We start from the raw sequence: 22,450 nt of genomic DNA, 5'->3' as shown, positions 1-22,450 counted from the left end.
TTCTTTTTACTATTTATTAAATTCCTATACCACCCTTCACCCAAAGATCACAGGAGAGTTTACAACATGAAAAACCACAAAATGCATGACACAATAATAATAAAACAACGATCCCCGCCACACAGTCACAGTTGTTGTTGTTGTTATTTGTTAAATTGATTATTTATTAAATTTTATATACCGCCATTAATCGCCTTCTAAATCCAGCCCACGGACGGTCCGGGAAACAGCGTGTTTTTACATGAGTAGAATGTGTGCTTTTATTTAAAATGCACCTCTGGGTTATTTGTGGGGCATAGGAATTCGTTCACACACACCCCAAAATAGTGTCCCCCCCCAAAAAACCCTCAAAGTGATTTACAGAGAACAAAACAATAAAATTACCAGTATTTGTCTTGGAAGGCAACACTGTATTAGGTAATTTTTTTAAAAAAAAATCAATACATTTTGTAAAAAAAACCCAAACCAAAACCAAATAACCTAATAATGGCCCTATTCATCCTGTTCTCACAGTGGTCGACCAGATGCCCATTATGGGAAACCCGGCAAGCAGGATTCGAACACAAGAGCACTCTCCTCTCCCATGGTTTTTAGCAACTGATATCCAGATCCATTTCTTCCTCCAACCGCGAAAGCAGAGCATAGCCATCGTGGCCAGTAACCACCGATAGCCCTTTCATCCTCCATAAATTTGTCCAATCTTCTCTTTTTAAAGCCATGCAGGTTGGTGGCCATCATTGCCTCATGTGGCAGGGAGTTCCACAGTTTAACGCCGCGCCGCGTGAAGAAGTCCATTCTTTTCTCTGCCCCGAATCTTCCAACCTTCATCTTCAATGGATGTCCATGAGTTCCAGTGTTATTTGGATTTGATATCCCGCTTTTCACTACCCGAAGGAGTCTCAAAGCGGCTAACATTCTCCTTTCCCTTCCTCCCCCACAACAAACACTCTGTGGGGTGAGTGGGGCTGAGAGACTTCAGAGAAGTGTGACAAGCCCAAGGTCACCCAGCAGCTGCATGTGGAGGAGCGGAGACACGAACCCGGTTCCCCAGATTACGAGTCTACCACTCTTAACCACTACACCACACTGGCTCACTACACCACACTGGCTCTTAACCACTACACCACACTGGCTCATAACACAGTGTTATGAGAGAGGGATAAAAATAATAATTCTCTATTCACTTTCTCCATGCCAGGCCTAATTTTACGGATTTCTATCATGGCGCCTCTTGCTCGCTTTTATCACACCTGGCAAACTGCTGTGTTTTATACCCCTCAAAATGGGATGCCAACCACAGTTAGTTCTCTTCTCCCTAGTGTCCTCTGGTGGATCCTGAAACTTAAAGAGCCTCAATAGTTGTTGTTATTATTATTATTATTATTATTATTATTATTATTATTATTATTATACCCCACCCATCTGACTGGGTTACCCCAGCCACTCTGGGCGGCTTCCAGCATATACGAAAACATAACAAAACACTAACTTGAATGTCTCATAGCTCCCTCACATTTCAATCGTCATTCCACTTACCTAGGAGGAAGCCCCACTGAATTCAGTGGGACTTGCTTCTGTAGGCATGATTTGGACCATTAGTCTGGATCCAACCTTCTCTCCAGCCCCCGCCCCCCCGACTGGTATTTTATTGGGGATGCATTTCGCAATATGTTCTTGACACAATAGTAACAGTACATCACTGGTGGGTTTATTCTAGTAGAGTTTGTTCTGCATCACTTCCCCTAAAGGTAAAGGGACCCATGACCATTAGGTCCAGTCGTGGACGACTCTGGGGTTGTGGTGCTCATCTCGCTTTACTGGCCGAGGGAGCCGGCGTACAGCTTCCGGTTCATGTGGCCGGCATAACTAAGCTGCTTCTGGCAAACCAGAGCAGCTCACGGAAATGCCGTTTACCTTTCGAACTGCTAGGTTGGCAGGAGCAGGGACCAAGCAATGGGAGCTCACCCCGTCGCGGGGAATTGAACCGCCGACCTTCTGATCGGCAAGCCCTGGGCTCAGTGGTTTAACCCATAGCACCACCCGCGTCCCCTATGCGAGCACAATTCCGCTCTTTGGAGAGCTCTAGCGCAACGAAAGCGGGACAAAAATAAACCGGAACATTTGTGGCGTAAAAAGTTGCGGGATTTCAGCCGGGGGGTTACAGGATAATCACTGACTGCAAATGTAGGAGTGTGAAGATACAATTGTGTGTGATCACTCCAATAGCACAAAGAGCACAAATCATTATGAATCCACAATGGGGGGGGGGAATAAATTCTGGAGAGGCCCCTAAGTTATAAACGTAGAGAACCAAAATCTGCCGGATCACACGAGGCCATCAGTACAAAGCTGTTTTGACCATTCTAAATTATTGTTCTAACTGAAGTTGAGATTTGTCACCTAAGAATGCCACCCTAGCTCCACTTACCTGGGAGTAAGCCCTGTAGCATTTAATAGGGCTTGCCCTCTGAATAGACATCAACAGGATTATGGTGATAATTGCTACACAAAATATATATTAAATCAAAATAAATAAATGTTTCAGACATCGGGTGGCATCATGTTTAGCTTGGAGCATTTTCACCGCTGAATTCTGGTTTCTTACTCTTCCTTTTGCTTTCTCTGCAGGTTCACCCCATGAAAGAAACAGCTTGGTGGACAGTTGGGAAGAAACACTGTCTGTCTCTCTGTGTCCGTTTCCAAACACATTCTGCATATTGAGGATTTAAGCATCGGGTGAAAAACAAAGCTGTAAATCCAGCCAGATCCCCTGTTTTTGTCCCCGACAATTGCATTTACCTGTCTTGAACAAGAGAAGCCCCCTTCTGTACTATTGAAGGGAGAGCCATAACTTGCAATTTGATGAGTCGAAAAGTCTACCGCATGTTCTGGGCAGGTGAAAAGGACCTCTGCGATATCTTATCGCCACTCCTATTCCTCATTGCAGTTGCACATCAAAACTCCCCGAAAAGACGAAGGCTCGGTTGGAATCAGCCCTTCCTGCTTAAAACCACTCTTCATCGTGGATTAAATTTAGCCCTAATTAAAATGGGCTACATGATCACTGCAGATGGTGACAGCAGTCATGAAATTAAAAGACGCCTGCTTCTTGGGAGGAAAGCAATGACAAACCTAGACAGCATCTTAAAAAGCAGAGACATCACCTTGCTGACAAAGGTCCATATAGTTAAATCTATGGTTTTCCCAGTAGTAATGTGTGGAAGTGAGAGCTGGACCATAAAGAAGGCGGATTGCCGAAGAATTGATGCTTTTGAATTATGGTGCTGGAGGAGACTCTTGAGAGTCCCATGGACTGCAAGGAGATCAAACCTATCCATCCTTAAAGAAATCAGCCCTGAGTGCTTACTGGAAGGGCAGATCCTGAAGTTGAGGCTCCAATACTTTGGCTACCTCATGAGAAGAGAAGACTCCCAGGAAAAGACCCTGATGTTGGGAAAGATGGAGGGCACAAGGAGAAGGGGACGACAGAGGATGAGATGGTTGGACAGTATTCTCGAAGCGACTGGCATGAGTTTGGCCAGACTGCGGGAGGCAGTGGAGGATAGGCGTGCCTGGCGTGCTCTGGTCCATGGGGTCACGAAGAGTCGGACACGACTGAACGACTGAACAAAAATTAAAATGGGTCTGCTAGTTAACTAAAGCTTTGGCTGATTAATTTGATAATCAAAATTGCAATACTGTTCCAAATGGCATGGTGCACAATTGGTGCCTGATCTTGTTCCCCTCAAATTTCTTTTTCCTTTAGTGTTCTATCTAGTGTTCAACATCATCATAGAGGTGAAACTTGAAAAATTAGAATATCGTGGAAAGGTTCATTTCTTTCAGTAATTCAACTTAAAAGGTGAAACTAATATATGATTTAGACTCATGACATGCAAAGCAAGATATGTCAAGCCATTATTTGTTATAATTGTGATGATTATGGCATACTGCTGATGAGAACCCCAAATTAACAATCTAAATTTTGGGGTTTTCATCAGCTGTGCGCCATAATCATCACAATTATAACAAGCAAAGGCTTGACATATCTCGCTTTGCATGTCATGAGTCTATGTCATATATTAAACTCCAGCAGCTAATGAAAACAATTGCTTACATAAATGGACTTTTCCACGATATTCTAATTTTTCGAGTTTCACCTGTACACAAGGCTTAGTGGCAAAGCACTTACTTTGCAAATACCCTTACCTGAAACCCCCGGAAAGCCACTGCCAATCATTTTAGACAATGGCTGCTAGTCATGATAGCTATGCTCTGCCTCCACAGTCAGAGTCAGAAATGCTCCCGAATACCAGTTGCTGGAAGCCACAGGAGAACCTGTGTTCGAATCTTGCTTGCAAGTTTCCCCAGGGGCATCTGGTTGGCCCCTGTGAGAACAGGGTGCTGGAGCAGAGGGGGCCATTTTTCTGATCCAACAGGCTCTTATGATGCTCTTAAAGCTCTGAGCTAGACCTAGAGCTATCGGTCTGGCTCAATAGAAGCCGCCATTATCCTGAGTTTATTGATTTATTAAATTTCAAGGCTGCCCATCTTTACAAAATGCATGAAAAGTCATAAGCCAGCATAAAGTAAAACCACACAGCATGAAAATGGATAAAGAAAACATTATTTGATCTACAGTATTTATATCCTGTCTACTAAACAAAGTTCTTTAGGTGGTTTACAATGTAATTAGAATTTTTAAAAGGCCTGAGGGAATAAGGCAAACCTACGTAGTTCACATTTTCTGAAACAATAGATGAACCAAAACACAGCTGCCCTCCCCAAAATTGCACTCCTCTGAATTTTCCAATGCAGTTCGCCAGCCAAGCAGTGTGTACAGAAATGCACACATTAGGGGTAAAGGGTACGTAAAAAAATGCATGTACAAGGGGAAATAACATGTGGAAACGCATTATGTTCAGGGAAATTGGTTTGCAATTGTTTTTGCAAAATTGCATGCGAACATGCAAACGTTGGAATAAATTTTTAATAAAATGCTGGTGGGTTTTCACAAGGGCTCTTCTCTCCCCCCCCCCCCGAAACAGAATGGAGAGGACTGGATTTAAGACTGGAAGAGCAAGAAATTGAGAGATACTGAAATCTACAGATTCGCCCCAAGAACAAGTGGCCATCTCAGGACAGGGCGTTTGACAATGGGAGCATCGCCAGCGAATCTAACCTCTTTTTGCTGGCCTCTTGCCTAGCCTCATCTAGGTGGGGCAGGGTGGGGGCTGGAATCTGGGGAAGGGAGTGTGCCAGTCACACGCTGCGGATCCCAAACCCGTAATCATTACAGCGAGGAGTACTGCCTGAGGAACAAGGAATCCAGAGCGGTTGCCAAAACCATCCCGGGTTCAAGGTCGATGCAGATCTTTTCAAAGTGACAGGTTCACCATCAAAGGAGCCGAGCTGTTGCACAACTCCGATCCGCTGCGGGGTGGTCCGCAGGGCCTCTCTGAATTGGCCCCATGTGCTACCCTTGTGCTTGTTCCAATTAAGAAGAAATTGCAAAGATGTGAGAGATAAGGGAGGCAGGAGCAGATGCCTTCGCTCCTTCGTATAATCGTAGACCTGGAAGAGCACCTAGCTCAGCGGTTCTGAAAGTGGGTGGTACCGCTTCCTAGGGGACAGGGGATTTTTAGTGGACGCAGGTGGCGCTGTGGGTTAAACCACAGAGCCTAGAGCGTGCTGATCAGAAGGTCGGCGGTTCGAATCCCCCCGACGGGGTGAGCTCCTGTTGCTCGGTCCCTGCTCCTGCCCACCTAGCAGTTCGAAAGGACGTCAAAGCGCAAGTAGATAAATAGGTACTGCTCCGGCGGGAAGGTAAATGGCGTTTCCGTGAGCTGCTCTGGTTCGCCAGAAGCGGCTTAGTCATGCTGGCCACATGACCCGGAAGCTGTACGCCGGCTCCCTTGGCCAGTAATGCAAGATGTGCGCCGCAACCCCATAGTTGGAGACGACTGGACCTAATGGTCAGGGGTCCCTCTACCTTTACCTTTAAGAGGCAAGGGGGCAGCAGCGGCAGTGGCAGCGAAGGTGTAAATGAATATCAGTGGTTGAAGTCCATCGGTTTTGTTGAATAACCGTATTTTCCCATGTATAAGACGAGGCTATTTTATTTAAAAATTATGCAAAAAATTGGGGGTCGTCTTATACATGGATGGTGGAGAGGTGATACGGGCAATTGGTGACTGCCTCGAGCAGACGTTTGTCAGCGGCGTTTTTGCGGGCGATTGGTGGGTGCAGTGGCTATTGGCTGCTGCGGCAATTGGGCGGGCTTTTGGCGAGCATGCAGACGATTGGTGGCTTCGGCGATGTGTGTGCGTTTGGCTGTGGCGGTCCTGCGGATGAGCGATTTTCAGCAACCCCCCCAAAAAGGTTCAAGAAATCCTGGCAATCCCCTCCCACCGAAAAAAAAGCTCAGGAAATGTGGGCAGCCCCCCCAAAAAAGAGGGGGTTTCTTATACACGGGGACGTGTTATACATGGAAAAATATAGTAATTACATTTAATAGTTTTTGTTGGATGATGAATACATGCATAGTTAATTGTTACTATGAGAGAGCCGGTGTGGTGTAGTGGTTAAGAGTGGTAGACTCGTAATCTGGTGAACCGGGTTCGCGTCTCCGCTCCTCCACATGCAGCTGCTGGGTGACCTTGGGCTAGTCACACTTCCTTGAAGTCTCTCAGCCCCACTCACCTCACAGAGGAAGGGAAAGGAAAATGTTAGCCGCTTTGAGACTCCTTCGGGTAGTGAAAAGCGGGATATCAAATCCAAGCTCTTCTTCTTCTTCTTACTGCTTTTAATTTAATTGTGTTATTATATTCCTTCGTGGGTCATGCAAACAGCAGTTCTGAATGATGCTTTTTCTAGGCCAGGGTAACACGTATTGGGGATGAGTTTATGGAACCAAATAGGGGGAAGTTGCCCCACCCCCCGCAAAAAAAATTGGGAACCACTGCTCCAAGTTAAAATTATCATCATCGGAGCCCGTTCTGGCAACATGACCGAGATGCTTCCCCCAAAGGGTGCAGATAGACCAGCTGGACTGTTTCCTTCACCTCCCAAGTTTCTTCTCATGAGGCTAGAGCTTGGAGGAGAGGATGGAAACACCAGAATAGATGTTGCCATTTAACGAGCGAAGAATCCAAAATAGAAAAATAGAAATACTTTATTGTCACTGTATCACATGTTTACAGCGAGATTAAACAAGCCCCCCCCCAATCTCTCAGTCCTTGTTACACTCTATGTGCTGTCGTACGGCCACCGACCCCCGAACGTCAGTTGCAAGGTTGCTGTCTTCCATTCAGCAGCCTCACGGCTCACTGGTAGAAACTGTTCTTTAACCTGTTGGTGCGGCTTATCATGCTTCTATATCTCCTGGCAGGAGATTAAAAAGGTGCTGGCCAGGCTGTGAGTCACCCCTGAGAATGTTCCTCGCTCTTCTGAGGCAACGGTCTCCTGCGATGACGTCTAGCGGAGTCAGGGGACAGCCCGTGATGTCTTGTGCGGTCTTCACCACCCTCTGCAGGGACTTTCTGTCCATGGCTGTCAAGCCGGCGTACCACACCGTGATACAGTATGAGAGAACACTTTCTGTCGTGGACCGATAGAAGGAAACCATCAGTTGTTGTCTAACATTGTTCTTTCGCAAGAATCTAAGGAAATGAAGTCTCTGTTGGGCCTTCCTGACCAAGTAAGGTCTTCAGTAAGGTGCACTCCCAGGAATTTGAAGGAAGGAAGGAAGGAAGGAAGGAAGGAAGGAAGGAAGGAAGGAAGGGAAAGAAAGAAAGAAAGAAAGAAAGAAAGAAGCCTCAGAAATGAAGGGGTTAAAGTTTTCCGGATTTCAGCCCCTCCTGCTGCTTTGCTTAAGAAAACTTAGGAAGGGGGGGGGAGAGAGAGAGGAGAGAGAGGTTTTTAAAGGCTGATTTTTTAGAAATTGTGCTCCAGTGGTTCCTTGCTTTCCCTGAAGGAGGCATTATCGCTGAGGCCAGGGCACCTGGTTGCGCAGGCAGGACAGCTGCAAAGGACCAGCGTTGTTCTCCCAGGTGGATGGCCAAGAAGAACTCTGCAGGCTGACAGCTCTGGTCTCTGCTCCCTCCGATCCCGGTGCCCAGAAACTCTCCAAAGAGAGGCAAATAGATAGATAGATAGATAGATAGATAGATAGATAGATAGATAGATAGATATTGGGGTACATCTACATTTTTCTCTTCTTTCCCTCCCTCTGTCCTGTTGTCGCATCTCGAACGGAAGAATGGCTGCAGAAGTCCAAGAGGTTATTTTTGCCCTGGGGTGCTTGCTCCTTTATTTAACTTTGGAAACCGAGGCCGGTAAGTAAACTGCGATGGAAAGGCTTAGGGAAAATGGGAAAAAAAAGACAGAAAGGTCCAGGTGAACAGATGGGAAGGCGGAGGATCTGTTGGCTGGGGGAGGGTGTGGTGTGCAGTGGTTAGAGTGCCAGGCAAGGACCTGGGAGAGACCAGGTTTGGCTATGAAGCTCACTGGGTGACCTGGGGTCGGGGGTCCAGTCACAGTCCCTTCTCAGCCTAACCTGCCTCGCAGGGTTGCTGTGAGGATTGAATAGAGAGAGGGAACCATGTCAGCTACCTTTCAGCTCCTTGCGGGGTGGGTAAAAGGTGAAGGATGAACGCAATAAATAAATAATAAACCTGAGGATTCAGCGTGCCAATTTTGACTGCGCGAATATTGTTAAGATTTTTAGATTTGCGTCTGTTGTGAGATTTGCCTCTATCCGGTGCAAAGGGAGGTACAGCCAGCAAGAGATGGCTTGAGTTGTTGCCATTTAGTTGGGGCTTGTGCTAGGGAGATTATCTGGGTGGATCGTGCCCTTTTTTTGAGCCACATGCATGACACTTTTTTGGCGCTCACCTCTGCAACAGCGCTGCCATGAGCGCACCAACCACCCTGAGTCAGATCTCCACCGGTTTGCCCGTTTCATGCAACCGGATTCAATCGAATTGCTCTTTCCCTCTCAATCTCGGCTCCCTATTTGTAGCAGAGGTGATGCTGTTGCAACGAAGAATGGGGGAATGTCTCTAGAGCAGGCATGGGCAAACTCCGGCCCTCCAGATGTTTGGGACTACAGTTCCCATCATCCCTGAACACTGGTCCTCTTAGCTAGGGATGATGGGAATTGTAGTCCCAAACATCTGGAGGGCCGGAATTTGCCTATGCCTGCTCTAGAGCATGGGTAGGCAAACTAAGGCCCTGGGGGGCCGGATCCGGCCCAATCGCCTTCTAAATCTGGGCCGCGGACGGTCCGGGAATTAGCGTGTTTTTACATGAGTAGAATGTGTGCTTTTATTTTAAATGCATCTCTCGGTTATTTGTGGGGGATAGGAATTCACTCATACTCCCCCCCCCAAAAAAAATATAGTCCGGCCCCCCACATGGTCTGAGGGACAGTGGACTGGCCCCCTGCTGAAAAAGTTTTCTGACCCCTGCTCTAGAGAAATTCGTGGAGGAGGAGAGGGCTATTGATGGCTGCTAGCCATCCCTTTCTCACCAAGGCAGAATAGTCCCCCATTCTTCTGCCTTGGTCAGACCCCACCTGGAATACTGTGTCCAATTCTGGGCACCACAATTTGACAAGCTGGAAGGTGTGCAGAGGAGGGCAACCAAAGGTCTGGAAACTAAGCCTGATGAGGAACGGTTGAAGCAGCTGGGTATGTTTAGCCGGGAGAAGAGGAGAGTGAGAGGAGATAGGAGGCCATCTTCAAATATCTCAAGGGCTGTCGCATGGAAGAGGGAGCAAGCTTGTTTTCTCCTGCTCTGGCGGGTAGGACTCGAACTCATGGCTTCAAGTTTCAAGAAAGGAGGTTCTGACTAATTCGGAGAAACTTTCTGACAGAGAGAGCTGTTCAGCAGTGAACAGACTCCCACGAGAGGTGGTGGGCTCTCCTTCCTTGGAGGTATTTAAGCAGAGGTTGCATGGCCACCTGTCATGGATGCTTGAGCTGAGATTCCTGCATTGCAGAGAGTTGGACTAGATGACCCTTGGGTCCCTTCCATCTCTAAGATTCTATGATTCTTTCAACCATAATTCTGTGATTAAATGCAGACTTAAAGGAAGGATGTTGTGTTATTTTGCTATGTATGTTCCAATAGAAATGGACTAGGAAAGATTCAGTGGGCAGGATCTGAGAGGGGTTTCCACTGAGGACTTTCTGACATGATTGCAGATTGTCACTTTCTGCAGCCCTCTGGGATTCCCTTCTCCCTCCCCCCCCCCACCCCCGCCCTGGCAGTATGCGAACTGACTCACTTACAGGAGGAATCTGTTCTGCATCACCTCAATAGGGAAGATGCGTAATAAAAATGGTTGTTGAGTCAGCTTGTTTGTTGTGGGGTGGGGGCGGCGGGCAATGAAAATGAAAATTAAGATGACGAAAGAGAGATGAGGTTCCCCCCCTGGTCAGATTGGATTGTGAGACATTGGCTTTCTCAGGTTTTCCTCCCTACATTTGTGGAGCAGGACTATGCGGCTTGGCTCACTTGCATGAGTCGCCAGGAACATTGTTAGCCCCAGGAAATCATAGAACAGAAAAAGCTTCTTCTCGCTTTCATGCTGAGGCCCACAGTGATCAGGACTGAGTGTGAGAGTATCTGTATTCTTGGTTCCAGTTACAGGTGGGTAGCCGTGTTGGTCTGCCATAGTCAAAACAAAATAAAAAATAAAAAAATAAATCCTTCCAGTAGCACCTTAGAGACCAACTAAGTTTGTTCTTGGTATGAGCTTCCGTGTGCATTCACACTTCTTCAGATACACTGAAACAGAAGTCACCAGACCCTTATATATAGTCAGAGGGTGGGGAGGGGTATTACTCAGAAGGGTGGTGGGAATGGGGGATCGGCTGATGGGTGTGGAAAACCTGTTGACAACTGTTAACGACTGCAATTGGTCTTACAGGAAAAAGCAAGGGGTGAGATGGCTAAAGATAGCTTTGTCACGTATAATGAGATGAGAATCCAATGTCTTTGTTCAGACCAGGTCTCTCCGTGGTTTTGAGTTTGGTAACGAGTTGCAATTCAGCAACTTCTCTTTCCAGTCTATTTTTGAAATTCCTTTGTATTAAGACAGCTACTTTGAGATCTTGTATGGATCTTGTATTCCTGGTTGTTACTGTGGTGGTGTGACTTCCGCATTATCACTTGTGTTGGTTGATGGCATACACCATCAAGGTTTTTTAAGCAGAGGTTGGATGGCCACCTGTCAGGGATTCTTCAGTTGAATGTCCTGCACTGCAAAGGGTTGGACTAGATGACTCTTGGGGGTCCCTTCCAACTACAGTTCTATGATTCTTGCTCCCTTTCAGAGGCGTAGGAAGGTCAAGTGGTACCCGGTGGGGAAAATTTCTTGTCACCCCTCCATTGATTTATTTTATTTCATTTTTTGGCCTGCAAAAATGGTTTTACCTTATTTCATATTTTATTACGAAGGAATGTGGATTCTGAGCCTCTGATAACAAGTAGGCGACTACGGACAGATACTTAAATCTACAGGATGGATTGCGTCTTGGCTTGCGCTATTTTATTTGTATTCATTGTTTATTTATTTAATGAAATTTATTTTAAAAAACCTGCCAAGTGGTTTACCAAAACAAAAAACCACCACAGCAGTAAAATCAAGAAAAATTAACAATCCTACTTTGAAACATACAAAAGCTAAATTGTTAAGATTAAAATTATTTGAACTTCCTAAGCATCTAGGTATGCTTGCCTAAAGAAGAATGCTTTTAGCAGGTGCCCGAAAAGAGTCTAGGAAAGTGCTTTGTTGAAATTTCAGCCTTCACGACATTGGAAAACGGCCAAGTAAACAACTATTTTCGTGGAGGAGGGTCAAGATATTAACTGATATGCATGAAATTTCATATGTAGCTATATAACCCCTAGTCTAGTAAGATAAGACCTTTGGAGCAGGCATTTAAAAAAAAGTTTTCATTATGAACCACCCTAGTAGGGCAGTAATTGTTCCTTGATCATTTGTCACCCCCCTCCATGATGGCACCTGGGGCGGACGGCCCCCACCCCCCTTTCCTATGCCCCTGCTCCCTTTAAGTCCTGTAGATGCCATTTTACATACTCTAGACCAGCCTTCCTAAACCTGTAGCCCCCAGATGTTCAACTACAAATCCCATCATCCAAGTTGGTTGTGGATTATGGGAGTTGTAGTCCGACCATGTCTGGGGACCCAAGCTTGAAGAGCTCTGCTGGAGACCACAGCAGCCTTCAGGTGCTTCAATTCCCTTGCTCTCTGTCAAACCAGGAAACAGTAGACATCAGGTCCAACTCATAGTTGCACCTATAGAAATTGATGCATTTTCTTACCCAGTCGAAACATGCACACGAAAGCTCATACCAAGAACAAACACAGTTGGTCTCTAAGGTGCTACTGAAAAGAATTTTCTATTTTGTTTCAACTATGGCAGACCAACACGGCTACCCACCTGTTTCTTACCTAGGTGCACCTAAGAAAAGAACCTGGAATGAATGCTCGGGAGGAGATAGGCTGTGCATTGTGGTTTGTTCCCTTTGACAGTGTGGTAAAGATTTCTTGATGATTTGGTAATTACGGTAGAAGACCCATTAAATTCACTTGAACGGATTATACAGAAGATACAAGAGTTTGGACAAGTTGCAGGTTTCAAACTTAACAAAAATAAGATGAAACTATTAGTTAAAAATATACCAGAACATTATAGAGGAAAAATTCAACAAGAAATAGGTACACAGGTGAAACTCGAAAAATTAGAATATCATGGAAAGGTTCATTTCTTTCAGTAATTCAACTTAAAAGGTGAAACTAATATATGAGATAGACTCATGACATGCAAAGTGAGATACGTCAAGCCCTTATTTGTTATAATTGTGATGATTCTGGCGTACAGCTGATGAGAACCCCAAATTAACAATTTCAACTTTGGGGTTTTCATAGGCTGTACGCCATAATCATCACAATTATAACAAGCAAAGGCTTGACATATCTCGCTTTGCATGTCACGAGTCTATCTCATATATTAAACTCCAGTAGCTAATGAAAACAATTGCTTACATAAATGGACTTTTCCACGATATTCTAATTTTTCAAGTTTCACCTGTAAATATTCATAATAAAGTGAAATATTTAGGGATTCATAATAAAGTGAAATATTTAGGGATTCATAATAAAGTGAAATATTTAGGGATTCATAATAAAGTGAAATATTTAGGGATAACATCAAGAAATATTAATATTCTACAGTGTGGTAAAGATTTCCATCTCTGAGGAATCACCAAGGCTTTGCTGCAAACTGGACTTCCGTAGCTCACTTGCGCAGAACAAATTAAGATGACGGGGTTGAGTTGAAAAACAGAGTAGATTTCTGTCGGTAGCAGAAAAATCCTACCTATTCCCATAGGACGCTGCCTTGTGCTGTCAGATTATTCAGAAAATAGCAAACTGCCTTGGAAATAAGCAAGGAAAGAAATGATATCCAGATTCACAAACCAACTTCCACCATCTCAACAGGGGTATCAAAAACTGCTGTTTGGTGAAATCCATCACGCTTAAAAGTTTTTCTCATTTTATTGCCGGGCAGTGGCGGCGTTGAAAGCAAAAGAGAAATGTCTTGCTCAGTGGGATCTGAGCCCAGATCTCCTGGCTGGGACCAAGATCCAAGTCTCCGCAGGAGCACTTTGATTCTTCTCCAATGATATCGCAAGGTCACACACACATTAATCAGCCTTGAATAGCAACCAGCCCCTGGTTCTTCACTCCCGGTCACTAAAGCTGGTTCAGGTTCCCATGTCCCCTTGTTTAAGCTTGCATTCTCCTTCCAATTAGCCCAATTAGCTGGACAGATGCAGAGCGCTAAAACGACGACTCGCCGTGAAGTTTTATTGCAGGCAGTTTCTGTGCATGTTTACTCAGGCAGGGCTGGCTGCAAACTTTGGCAACCTTCCGCAGCTAGGGATTCCCCATGACTGTGGTGGGCCTCACGGCCTTCTCCCACCGCATGACATCCCATGTGCGTGTCATGCATGTGACGTCATACGTGTGCGCCTGACACCCCCGAAAGTTGGGCGGACTCCAGCACCTGTGATGGAGGGAAAGTCAATGTGTCAGTCGCAAATTAGGTGCTTCCTAGCAGTGGGATGATGGCATCAGTATTAGCTCTCCGGAGCAGTGCCGCAGGCTAGGGGAAAGCCCTCTCTTCCAAAATATGAACCCTGCAATTCTCACAGGCCTGGGGATTCCTTGCAAAACCAAACAGGTGAGCATCTGCCTGTTGCTCAGTCGCTCTTCAGGAAAATCAAAACATCAGCGTCTGAAGGCAGCCCTGTGAAGGCATCTCCCAGCATATATAAAAGCATAACAGAGTATGAAACATTTAAAAAAAAAAAACTTCCCTAGACAGGGCTGCCTTCAGATGTCTTCTAAAAGTTGTATGAACAAAATAAAAAAAATAAAAAAAAATTCCTTCCAGTAGCACCTTAGAGACCAACTAAGTTTGTTCTTGGTATGAGCTTTCGTGTGCATGCTCACTTTTGGCGCTGTGGGTTAAACCACTGAGCCTAGGGCTTGCTGATCAGGTCGGCGGTTCGAATCCCAGCGACGGGGTGAGGCCCCGTTGCTTGGTCCCAGCTCCGGCCCACCTAGCAGTTCGAAAGCACATCAAAAGTGCAAGTAGATAAATAAGTACCGCTCCGGCGGGAAGGTAAACAGCGTTTCCGTGCGCTGCTCTGGTTCGTCAGAAGCGGCTTAGTCATGCTGGCCACATGACCCGGAAGCTGTACGCCGGCTCCCTCGCCAGTAAAGCGAGATGAGCGCCGCAACCCCAGAGTCGTCAGCGACTGGACCTAATGGTCGGGGGTCCCTTTACCTTTACCTTTAAGGTGCTACTGGAAGGATTTTTTTTAAAAAAAATTATTTTGTTTTGACTATGGCAGACCAACACGGCTTCCTACGGCTTCCTACAACTAAAAGTTGTATGGTTACTTATCTCCTTGGCTCAGGGGTCGCACAATTCCATGTTTCTCCGATGAAAATAGGGATGTCTTAAGGAAAAGCGGGACATTTCAGGATCATATCAGAAACCGGGACGGCTGCTGTAAATCAGGGTCTGTCTCTGGAAACTAGGGACACTTAGAGGGTCTGTATTCGTGGAAGAGCACCTCTGATTCTCAGTGTTTACGGATCTGACAGAATGTGAATCAAGCGCACACCTGACAAGTGTTGGAGGGCAGGGCACACCCTGGGAGGAAACAGTTGTTTTCTGGATGAGAAACACAACCACAATTTGTCTGTGCAACCGCAGATGGGTATCTCCGCCTTTGCTGATCTGCCTGTGCTGATACCAGCTGCCTTATGCTGAATTGAACCATCGGCCATGTTGTCAGAGCAGTTCTCCGTGACAGCTGAGAGAAACATGATAAAAAGGGTAAAGGTAAAGGGACCCCTGACCATTAGGTCAAGTTGCGGACGACTCTGGGGTTGCGTGTTCATCTCGGTCTATAGGCCAAGGGAGCCGGTATTTGTCTGCAGACAGCTTCCGGGTCATGTGGCCAGCATGACTAAGCCGCTTCTGGCGAACCAGAGCAGCGCACGGAAACACCCTTTACCTTCCCGCCAGAGCGGTACCTATTTATCTACTTGCACTTTGACATGCTTTCGAACTGCTAGGTGGGCAGGAGCTGGGACCAAGCAACGGGAGCTCACCCCGTCGTGGGGATTCGAACTGCCAACCTTCTGATCGGCAAGCCCTAGGCTTTGTGGTTTAACCCACAGCGCCACCCGCGTCTTATACATGGGGGCGTCTTGTACTCAGAAAAATACGGTGTTCAGGAGGAGATGGATAAAAGTATTTCAATACTTTTGCTCGATCTACAAAGCAGGACTATCCACGGGGAACCAAGCTCTGAATTTATGAGAATCTCGGTTTTCATCTTTAAAGCAAGTTTCTAGGCCTCATGGGTCATAAAGGCTCTCAGTGAAGTATGAGTCGCTTGCTCCCCCATGCTCGGTGAGGGACATGCTGTTTTAGGGTCCTTCTACCTCCTGATTGCTTCTCCTTTCCGAGTTTTGAACACGACACCCTCATGTTTTGATTTCCAGATCCGGATGTCTCCTGCGTATTTAACAGCAAGAAGTACAAGGCAGGGGAGAGCTGGCACCCATACCTGGAGCCACAAGGAGTGATGTACTGCATCAGGTGCACCTGCTCTGAGGTACCTCGCGAAATCCTTAAATGGCTTGGAGGCAGGATCTGCAGACGAGATATTTTGAGTGACGATGACCTGAGCAGCCACCGCCATCAATAATTTGCTGCTTAATGTGCAAAATCCCTAAGTGGTTTGCATAAAGCGCAGTAAAATAATTTTAAAAAATGAAAATGTATAGGCAACACATTTTAAACCAAAAAAATACGAAGAAATGTATCTGTGGTTTTAAGCAACAGCAGAAGTTTGAATAAAGCAGAGACAGAGGGACACAGTGCGGAGGGGGCAAAGGCTCGAGGATATTTCGTGTTTGATGTGACACCAGGGCTGGATTTGGGTTTGATGAGGCCCTAAGCTACTGGAGGTAATGGGGCCCTTTATATGTCCAGCTGTCCTTTGCCAACAACAAATTGTGGCTGTTTTTTGTGCTGAATATATGGTATGTATTCAAGCCATTTGTACATGTTGCCATGCAACCCATCCATGCAGAATGTAGGCACCCTATATATAAAGGTAAAGGGACCCCTGACCATTAGGTCCAGTTGCGGACGACTCTGGGGTTGCGGCGCTCATCTCGCTCTATAGGCCGAGGGAGCCGGCGTACAGCTTCCGGTTCATGTGGCCAGCACGGAAACGCCATTTACCTTCCCGCCGGAGCGGTACCTATTTATCTACTTGCACTTTGATGTGCTTTCAAACTGCTAGGTGGGCAGGAGCTGGGACCGAGCAACGGGAGCTCACCCTGTCGCAGGGATTCGAACCACCGACCTTCTGATCGGCAAGCTCTAGGCTCTGTGGTTTAGACCACAGCACCACCCTATATATAGAAATGAGCAAACCAGTGCTATTAGAGAGCAGGCTAGCGGGCGGGGCCCATGACTTACATCATAGGAGCCTACACAACACAAAACACTGTTGCTGTATGTAGGTTTTATTTTATTTGTTTTATATCTTATATTTTGGAAATGTAAATCTAGTTTTTTCCTTTTATTTTTTTTGTGGGCCCCCAAGAGAGTGGGGCCCTAAGCGAGAGCTTGTTTAGCTTATACATAAATCCACACTGTGTGAGATGGTGGGGTACGGGTTAGCAGACATCCGCTCTGTGTGATCTGCCTTGTGGCTGCAGCCAGTGATTTCAGCTCAGCTGAGGCGACCGTTGCCCAGCAGTGATTTCAGCTTGTGGAAGCTAGCCAGGGCTGAATACCTAGCCTAGCATCCCATCCTCGTCACCAGTGTAGGTGGGTTCCCACGAGGCAAGACACAGCGATAGCAGCAAGAACTTTCATTGAACTACATAACTGGGAAACAGGGGCAAAGAAACTGCTTATATACATTCCTGAAAGCCTGGGCCACGCCCACTCCCAATGTGATTGGCTGTCTAAACTTCCAAGCTGCGAATCACGACTCAAGAGTACAGGGGCCAATGGCAGAGTCCCAAATCCTGAAATGTTCTGTGATTGGACATCATGTATCGAATCAGAACACTCATCAGAATCTTTAATCCAGACTCTCAGGCAAACTCAGACCACTGAATACATAACAGGGCTGTGTGTCTATCTATCTATCTATCTATCTATCTATCTATCTATCTATCTATCTATCTATCTATCGAGTGATTGATCTATCTGGATAAACATTGACCAGTCAAACAAAGGAAATGAAAAGGCATGGAGCTGTTTAAAGACTTTCACTGAACTAAGAATTGTCTTCTTGAAAAAGGCTGAGGCTTCCAGGTCAGAGAGCAGAACTGGTGGGGATTTGTTCTGATGATAGATATTGAACCAATAATCCAGCCTCACTGATTATTCCCTTTTCCATGCAGGATACCAATGTCAGCTGCTCCCAAATCCAGTGCCCGCCTCTTCAGTGTCCGAATCCCATCAGCGACCCACACCAATGCTGCCCCAAGTGCCCAGGTAAGTGGGTTTGAGTGTCCCTTCCTGACAGCACACAAACAGTTTATACATATCTATATCCTGCTATTTATAGCAGTGCCCCCCTTCCTCAGAAATGTACGTGAGAACGCAATGATGAGAAATATCCTCATATTTGGGGGGGGAGGGGGAGACAAAATTGCATGCAAAAAATGTGTCCGCTAGGAGAAATTCCCAGTAAAAGGCTGGTGATTTTTCATGAGTTTTCAAAATGCAAACTGATCCGGAAATGTGGAGAATCATAGAATCGTAGGGTTGGAATAAGTTCGGCCCCCAAAAGTGAGCTCATTTTTTTTTGTACAAAAAAAATTTTTAAGTGAGGAAATGAAGCAGGCACATTTGCTTACCTCCAGTTCCTGGGGTCCAGCTTTGTTGTCTTTGTCCATAAAGAAGGCTGGACCATAAAGGCTGGACCATAAAGAAGGCTGATCGCCGAAGAATTGATGCTTTTGAATTATGGTGCTGGAGGAGACTCTTGAGAGTCCCATGGGCTGCAAAAAGATCAAACCTATCCATCCTTAAAGAAATCAGCCCTGAGTGCTCACTGGAAGGGCAGATCCTGAAGTTGAGGCTCCAGTACTTTGGCCACCTCATGAGAAGAGAAGACTCCCTGGAAAAGACCCTGATGTTGGGAAAGATGGAGGGCACAAGGAGAAGGAGATGACAGAGGACGAGATGGTTGGACAGTGTTCTCGAAGCGACTGGCATGAGTTTGGCCAAACTGCGAGAGGCAGTGGAGGAAAGGGGTGCCTGGCGTGCTCTGGTCCATGGGGTCACGAAGAGTCGGACACGACTGAACGACTGAACAACAACAAAGTTCCTGGGGTGAATTTTTACCAAGCAAGGAGCAGGGAGTGAAGATAATGTGACTTCAGTAGCAATCTCTTCTACTCAAAGATAGGGATATGGGATTAAAACAGTGTCTTGTGAGCGCTTTGCCAATGTTGTTTTTCAGATACCCTGCATTAATTGTAGCATTTGGTGAAAGCTGGGAGAGAAGCCCAGCCTTCTGAATTCTGGGAGTGGATTTCTGGACAACTTCCCAAACTGTATCTGGATTCTGGCACAAAACTATAGTCTTCATCCTGGCACAACCTCACTAGGCTTTTCTACCAACATTTCTTTTTCAATTTTCTTGTTTATATTTACTGGTCTTCTATCATCACGACCTGGGATAGAGGGGAATTTACCGGTTGTTTTAAAAAGTCTGGAACAGATTAATCCATTTTGCATTTCTTTCTATGGGAAAGCGTGCCTTGGTTTTGGAACGCTTTGGTTTTGGAACGGACTTCAACAGTGTGATGCAGCAGCTAAAAAAGCCAATGCAATTATGGGCTGCATCAGTAGGAGTATAGCATCTAGATCAAGGGAAGTTATAGTACCACTGTATTCCGCTCTGGTCAGACCTCACCTGGAATACTGTGACCAGTTCTGGGCACCACAGTTCAAGAAGGATACTGACAAGCTGGAACGTGTCCAGAGGAGGGCAACCAAAATGGTCAAAGGCCTGGAAACAATGCCTTATGAGGAACGGCTTAGGGAGCTGGGTATGTTTAGCCTGGAGAAGAGAAGGTTAAGGGGTGATATGATAGCCATGTTCAAATATATAAAAGGATGTCATATAGAGGAGGGAGAAAGGTTGTTTTCAGCTGTTCCAGAGAAGCGGACACGGAGCAATGGATTCAAACTACAAGAAAGAAGATTCCACCTAAACATTAGGAAGAACTTCCTGACAGTAAGAGCTGTTCGGCAGTGGAATTTGCTGCCAAGGAGTGTGGTGGAGTCTCCTTCTTTGGAGGTCTTGAAGCGGAGGCTTGACAGCCATCTGTCAGGAATGCTTTGATGGTGTTTCCTGCTTGGCAGGGGGTTGGACTGGATGGCCCTTGGGGTCTCTTCCAACTCTATGATTCTATGATTCTAAGTTTGAGAACCAAGGTACCACTGTACATAAAATTGCCGGAGAGTCGTTAATTCTTATTGGGGCTTGCTTGCCTGCCAGAGATCATTACATGTGGTTTGCCACGGCTGGCCACTCCTGGAAAATTCCTTGCAGGGGGATGGATGTAGGGAGAGAAAATGTTATTGGTCGTCTCTTCTTCTTCCTCTGCAGAGCTGCTCACTCCGTCTGGGGTCCAGACACCAGCCAATTCCTCCTGCCGCTACAATGGCACGGCTTACCGGCATGGCGACATCTTCACCCACAACGAGCTCTTCCCTTCCAGGCAGTCAAATCAGTGCACCCAGTGCAGTTGCTCGGTAAGTGGCTTCGGAGGGCCGTTCCGGTCGCCTCGCCTCAAAACGGATATTGAGGAGTTGGGGAAGGTTCAGAAGAGGGCAACCCAAATGATCAAATCTCACGGAACAGAACAGAAGCGAGGGGCAACCTCCACGTGACCCGAGCATGTATCAAAATTGAGGAGCTGCAGTATGTGACAACAGGCTTGGGGAAAATGAAAGAAAGTACAATCATACCTTTGGTTGTGTTTGCTACGGGTTGCGTTTGCTGCGGGTTGTGAACGCAGCAAACCCGGAAGTGTTTACTTCCGGATTTCGCCATGCACACACACACAGAAGCATTCTGCATAGGTCGCACATGCGCAGAAGCACGATATTGCGTTTTCGCACATGCGCGATATCGCCGCTCGGGATGTGGACTTTTCGGGGTGTAAACGGCACCCTGGAAAGGATCGTGTCTGCAACCCGAGGTACCACTGTATTTGCTTAGCACACACTAACGTCGGTTTAGGGGCCTGGTGGGGAGGCCACCTTACCTTGGAAACCCAGATAGATGCGCAGAGTAGAAATAATAAATTATAATAATATTATCATTATTGGAAAGGCAGACTTGTACAGGCAGGAGCCTTTTCAATCAGAAGCTGGACACAAAAGCTCTGGGGAAACGGACGGTTAGACTACTGCAATGTGATGTATCTGGGCCTGCCCTTGAAGGCGGTTTGGAAACGCTAGCTAGCTCAAAACACATCCGCTGGGGAGGTGCTGCTGTTGATGAAGTGTCTGGATTTCTTGTGTTTTTCTCAGGAAGGTCACATTTACTGCGGCCTGGTGACCTGCCCAGAGGTGCTGTGTGCCTCTCCCGAAACCATGCCAGGCTCCTGTTGCCAAGTCTGCAGAGGTAATATAAGAACCATGATCCTCGCTGCATCCCTTGCTCCCACACCATGGATCTTTGGAGGGGTGGGAAACGCAGCCATAGATATTGTCTGCCGCCAAACGCTGCCCTTTGTTAACATTTCCTGGGCTGCCCTGTGCAGGAATTGGTTGTTTTTCTAGCGCCATCTCAAGCTCCTTGGCTCTCCTCCTAAAGGTAAAGGGACCCCTGACCGTTGGGTCCAGTTGCGGACGACTCTGGGGTTGTGGCGCTCATCTCGCGTTAATGGCCGAGGGAGCCGGCGTACAGCTTCCGGGTCATGTGGCCAGCTTGACAAAGCCGCTTCTGGCGAACCAGAGCAGTGCACGGAAACGCCCTTTACCTTCCCGCCGGAGCGGTACCTATTTATCTACTTGCACTGTGTGCTTGCAAACTGCTCGGTGGGAAGGAGCTGGGACCGAGCAACGGGAGCTCACCCTGTCGCAGGGATTCGAACCGCCGACTTTCTGATCGGCAAGCCCTAAGCCCTGTGGTTCAACCCACAGCGCCACCCGTGTCCCTGTTGATGTATGTAGGTTTTGTTTTATTTGTTTTTTATCTTATATTTTGAAAATGTACATCCATTTTTTATTTCTTTAAAGTTTTTTTGGGGGGCCCCAAGAGAGTGGGGCCCCAAGCTATAGCTTGTTTAGCTTATACGTAAATCCGGCACTGTGTGAGATGATGGGGTGAGGGTTGGCAGACGTCCGCTCTGTGTGATCTGCCTTGTGGCTGCAGTCAGTGATTTCAGCTCAGCTGAGGCGACCGTTGCCCAGCAGTGATTTCAGCTTGTGGAAGCTAACCAGGGCTGCATACCTAGCTTAGCATCCCATCCTCGTCACCAGTGGAGTGTAGGTGGGTTCCCACGAGGCAAGACACAGCGATAGCAGCAAGAACCTTCATTGAACTACATAACTTGGAAACAGGGGCAAAGAAACTGCTTATATACATTCCTGAAAGCCTGGGCCACTCCCACTCCCAATGTGATTGGCTGTCTAAACTTCCAAGCTGCGAATCACAACTCAAGAGTTCTGGACCAATGGCAGAGTCCCAAATCCTGAAATGTTCTGTGATTGGACATCATGTATCAAATCAGAACACTCATCAGAATCCTTAGTCAAGACTCAAGCTCAGGGAAACTTAG

The 22,450-nt window shown here is 46.6% G+C and overlaps 1 protein-coding gene across 1 annotated transcript in view; it reads left to right on the top strand.

Moving 5' to 3' along the window:
• The first annotated feature begins 8,260 nt into the window (after positions 1-8,260).
• Positions 8,261-22,450, top strand: part of CHRDL2 (chordin like 2) — a 34,945-nt gene continuing 20,755 nt past the window's right edge. The window contains exons 1-5 of the mRNA XM_033145936.1: positions 8,261-8,336; positions 16,121-16,233; positions 18,047-18,140; positions 20,269-20,414; positions 21,198-21,291. Coding sequence (XP_033001827.1) covers positions 8,261-8,336; positions 16,121-16,233; positions 18,047-18,140; positions 20,269-20,414; positions 21,198-21,291 — 523 coding nt within the window. The remainder of the gene's footprint in view (positions 8,337-16,120; positions 16,234-18,046; positions 18,141-20,268; positions 20,415-21,197; positions 21,292-22,450) is intronic.

Source organism: Lacerta agilis, chromosome 4 (assembly GCF_009819535.1).
Source record: "Lacerta agilis isolate rLacAgi1 chromosome 4, rLacAgi1.pri, whole genome shotgun sequence".
NCBI classification, from domain to species: Eukaryota; Metazoa; Chordata; class Lepidosauria; order Squamata; family Lacertidae; genus Lacerta; species Lacerta agilis.
The sequence above is the reverse complement of the archived record's forward strand: the minus strand, read 5'-3'. Positions and strand labels throughout refer to the sequence as shown.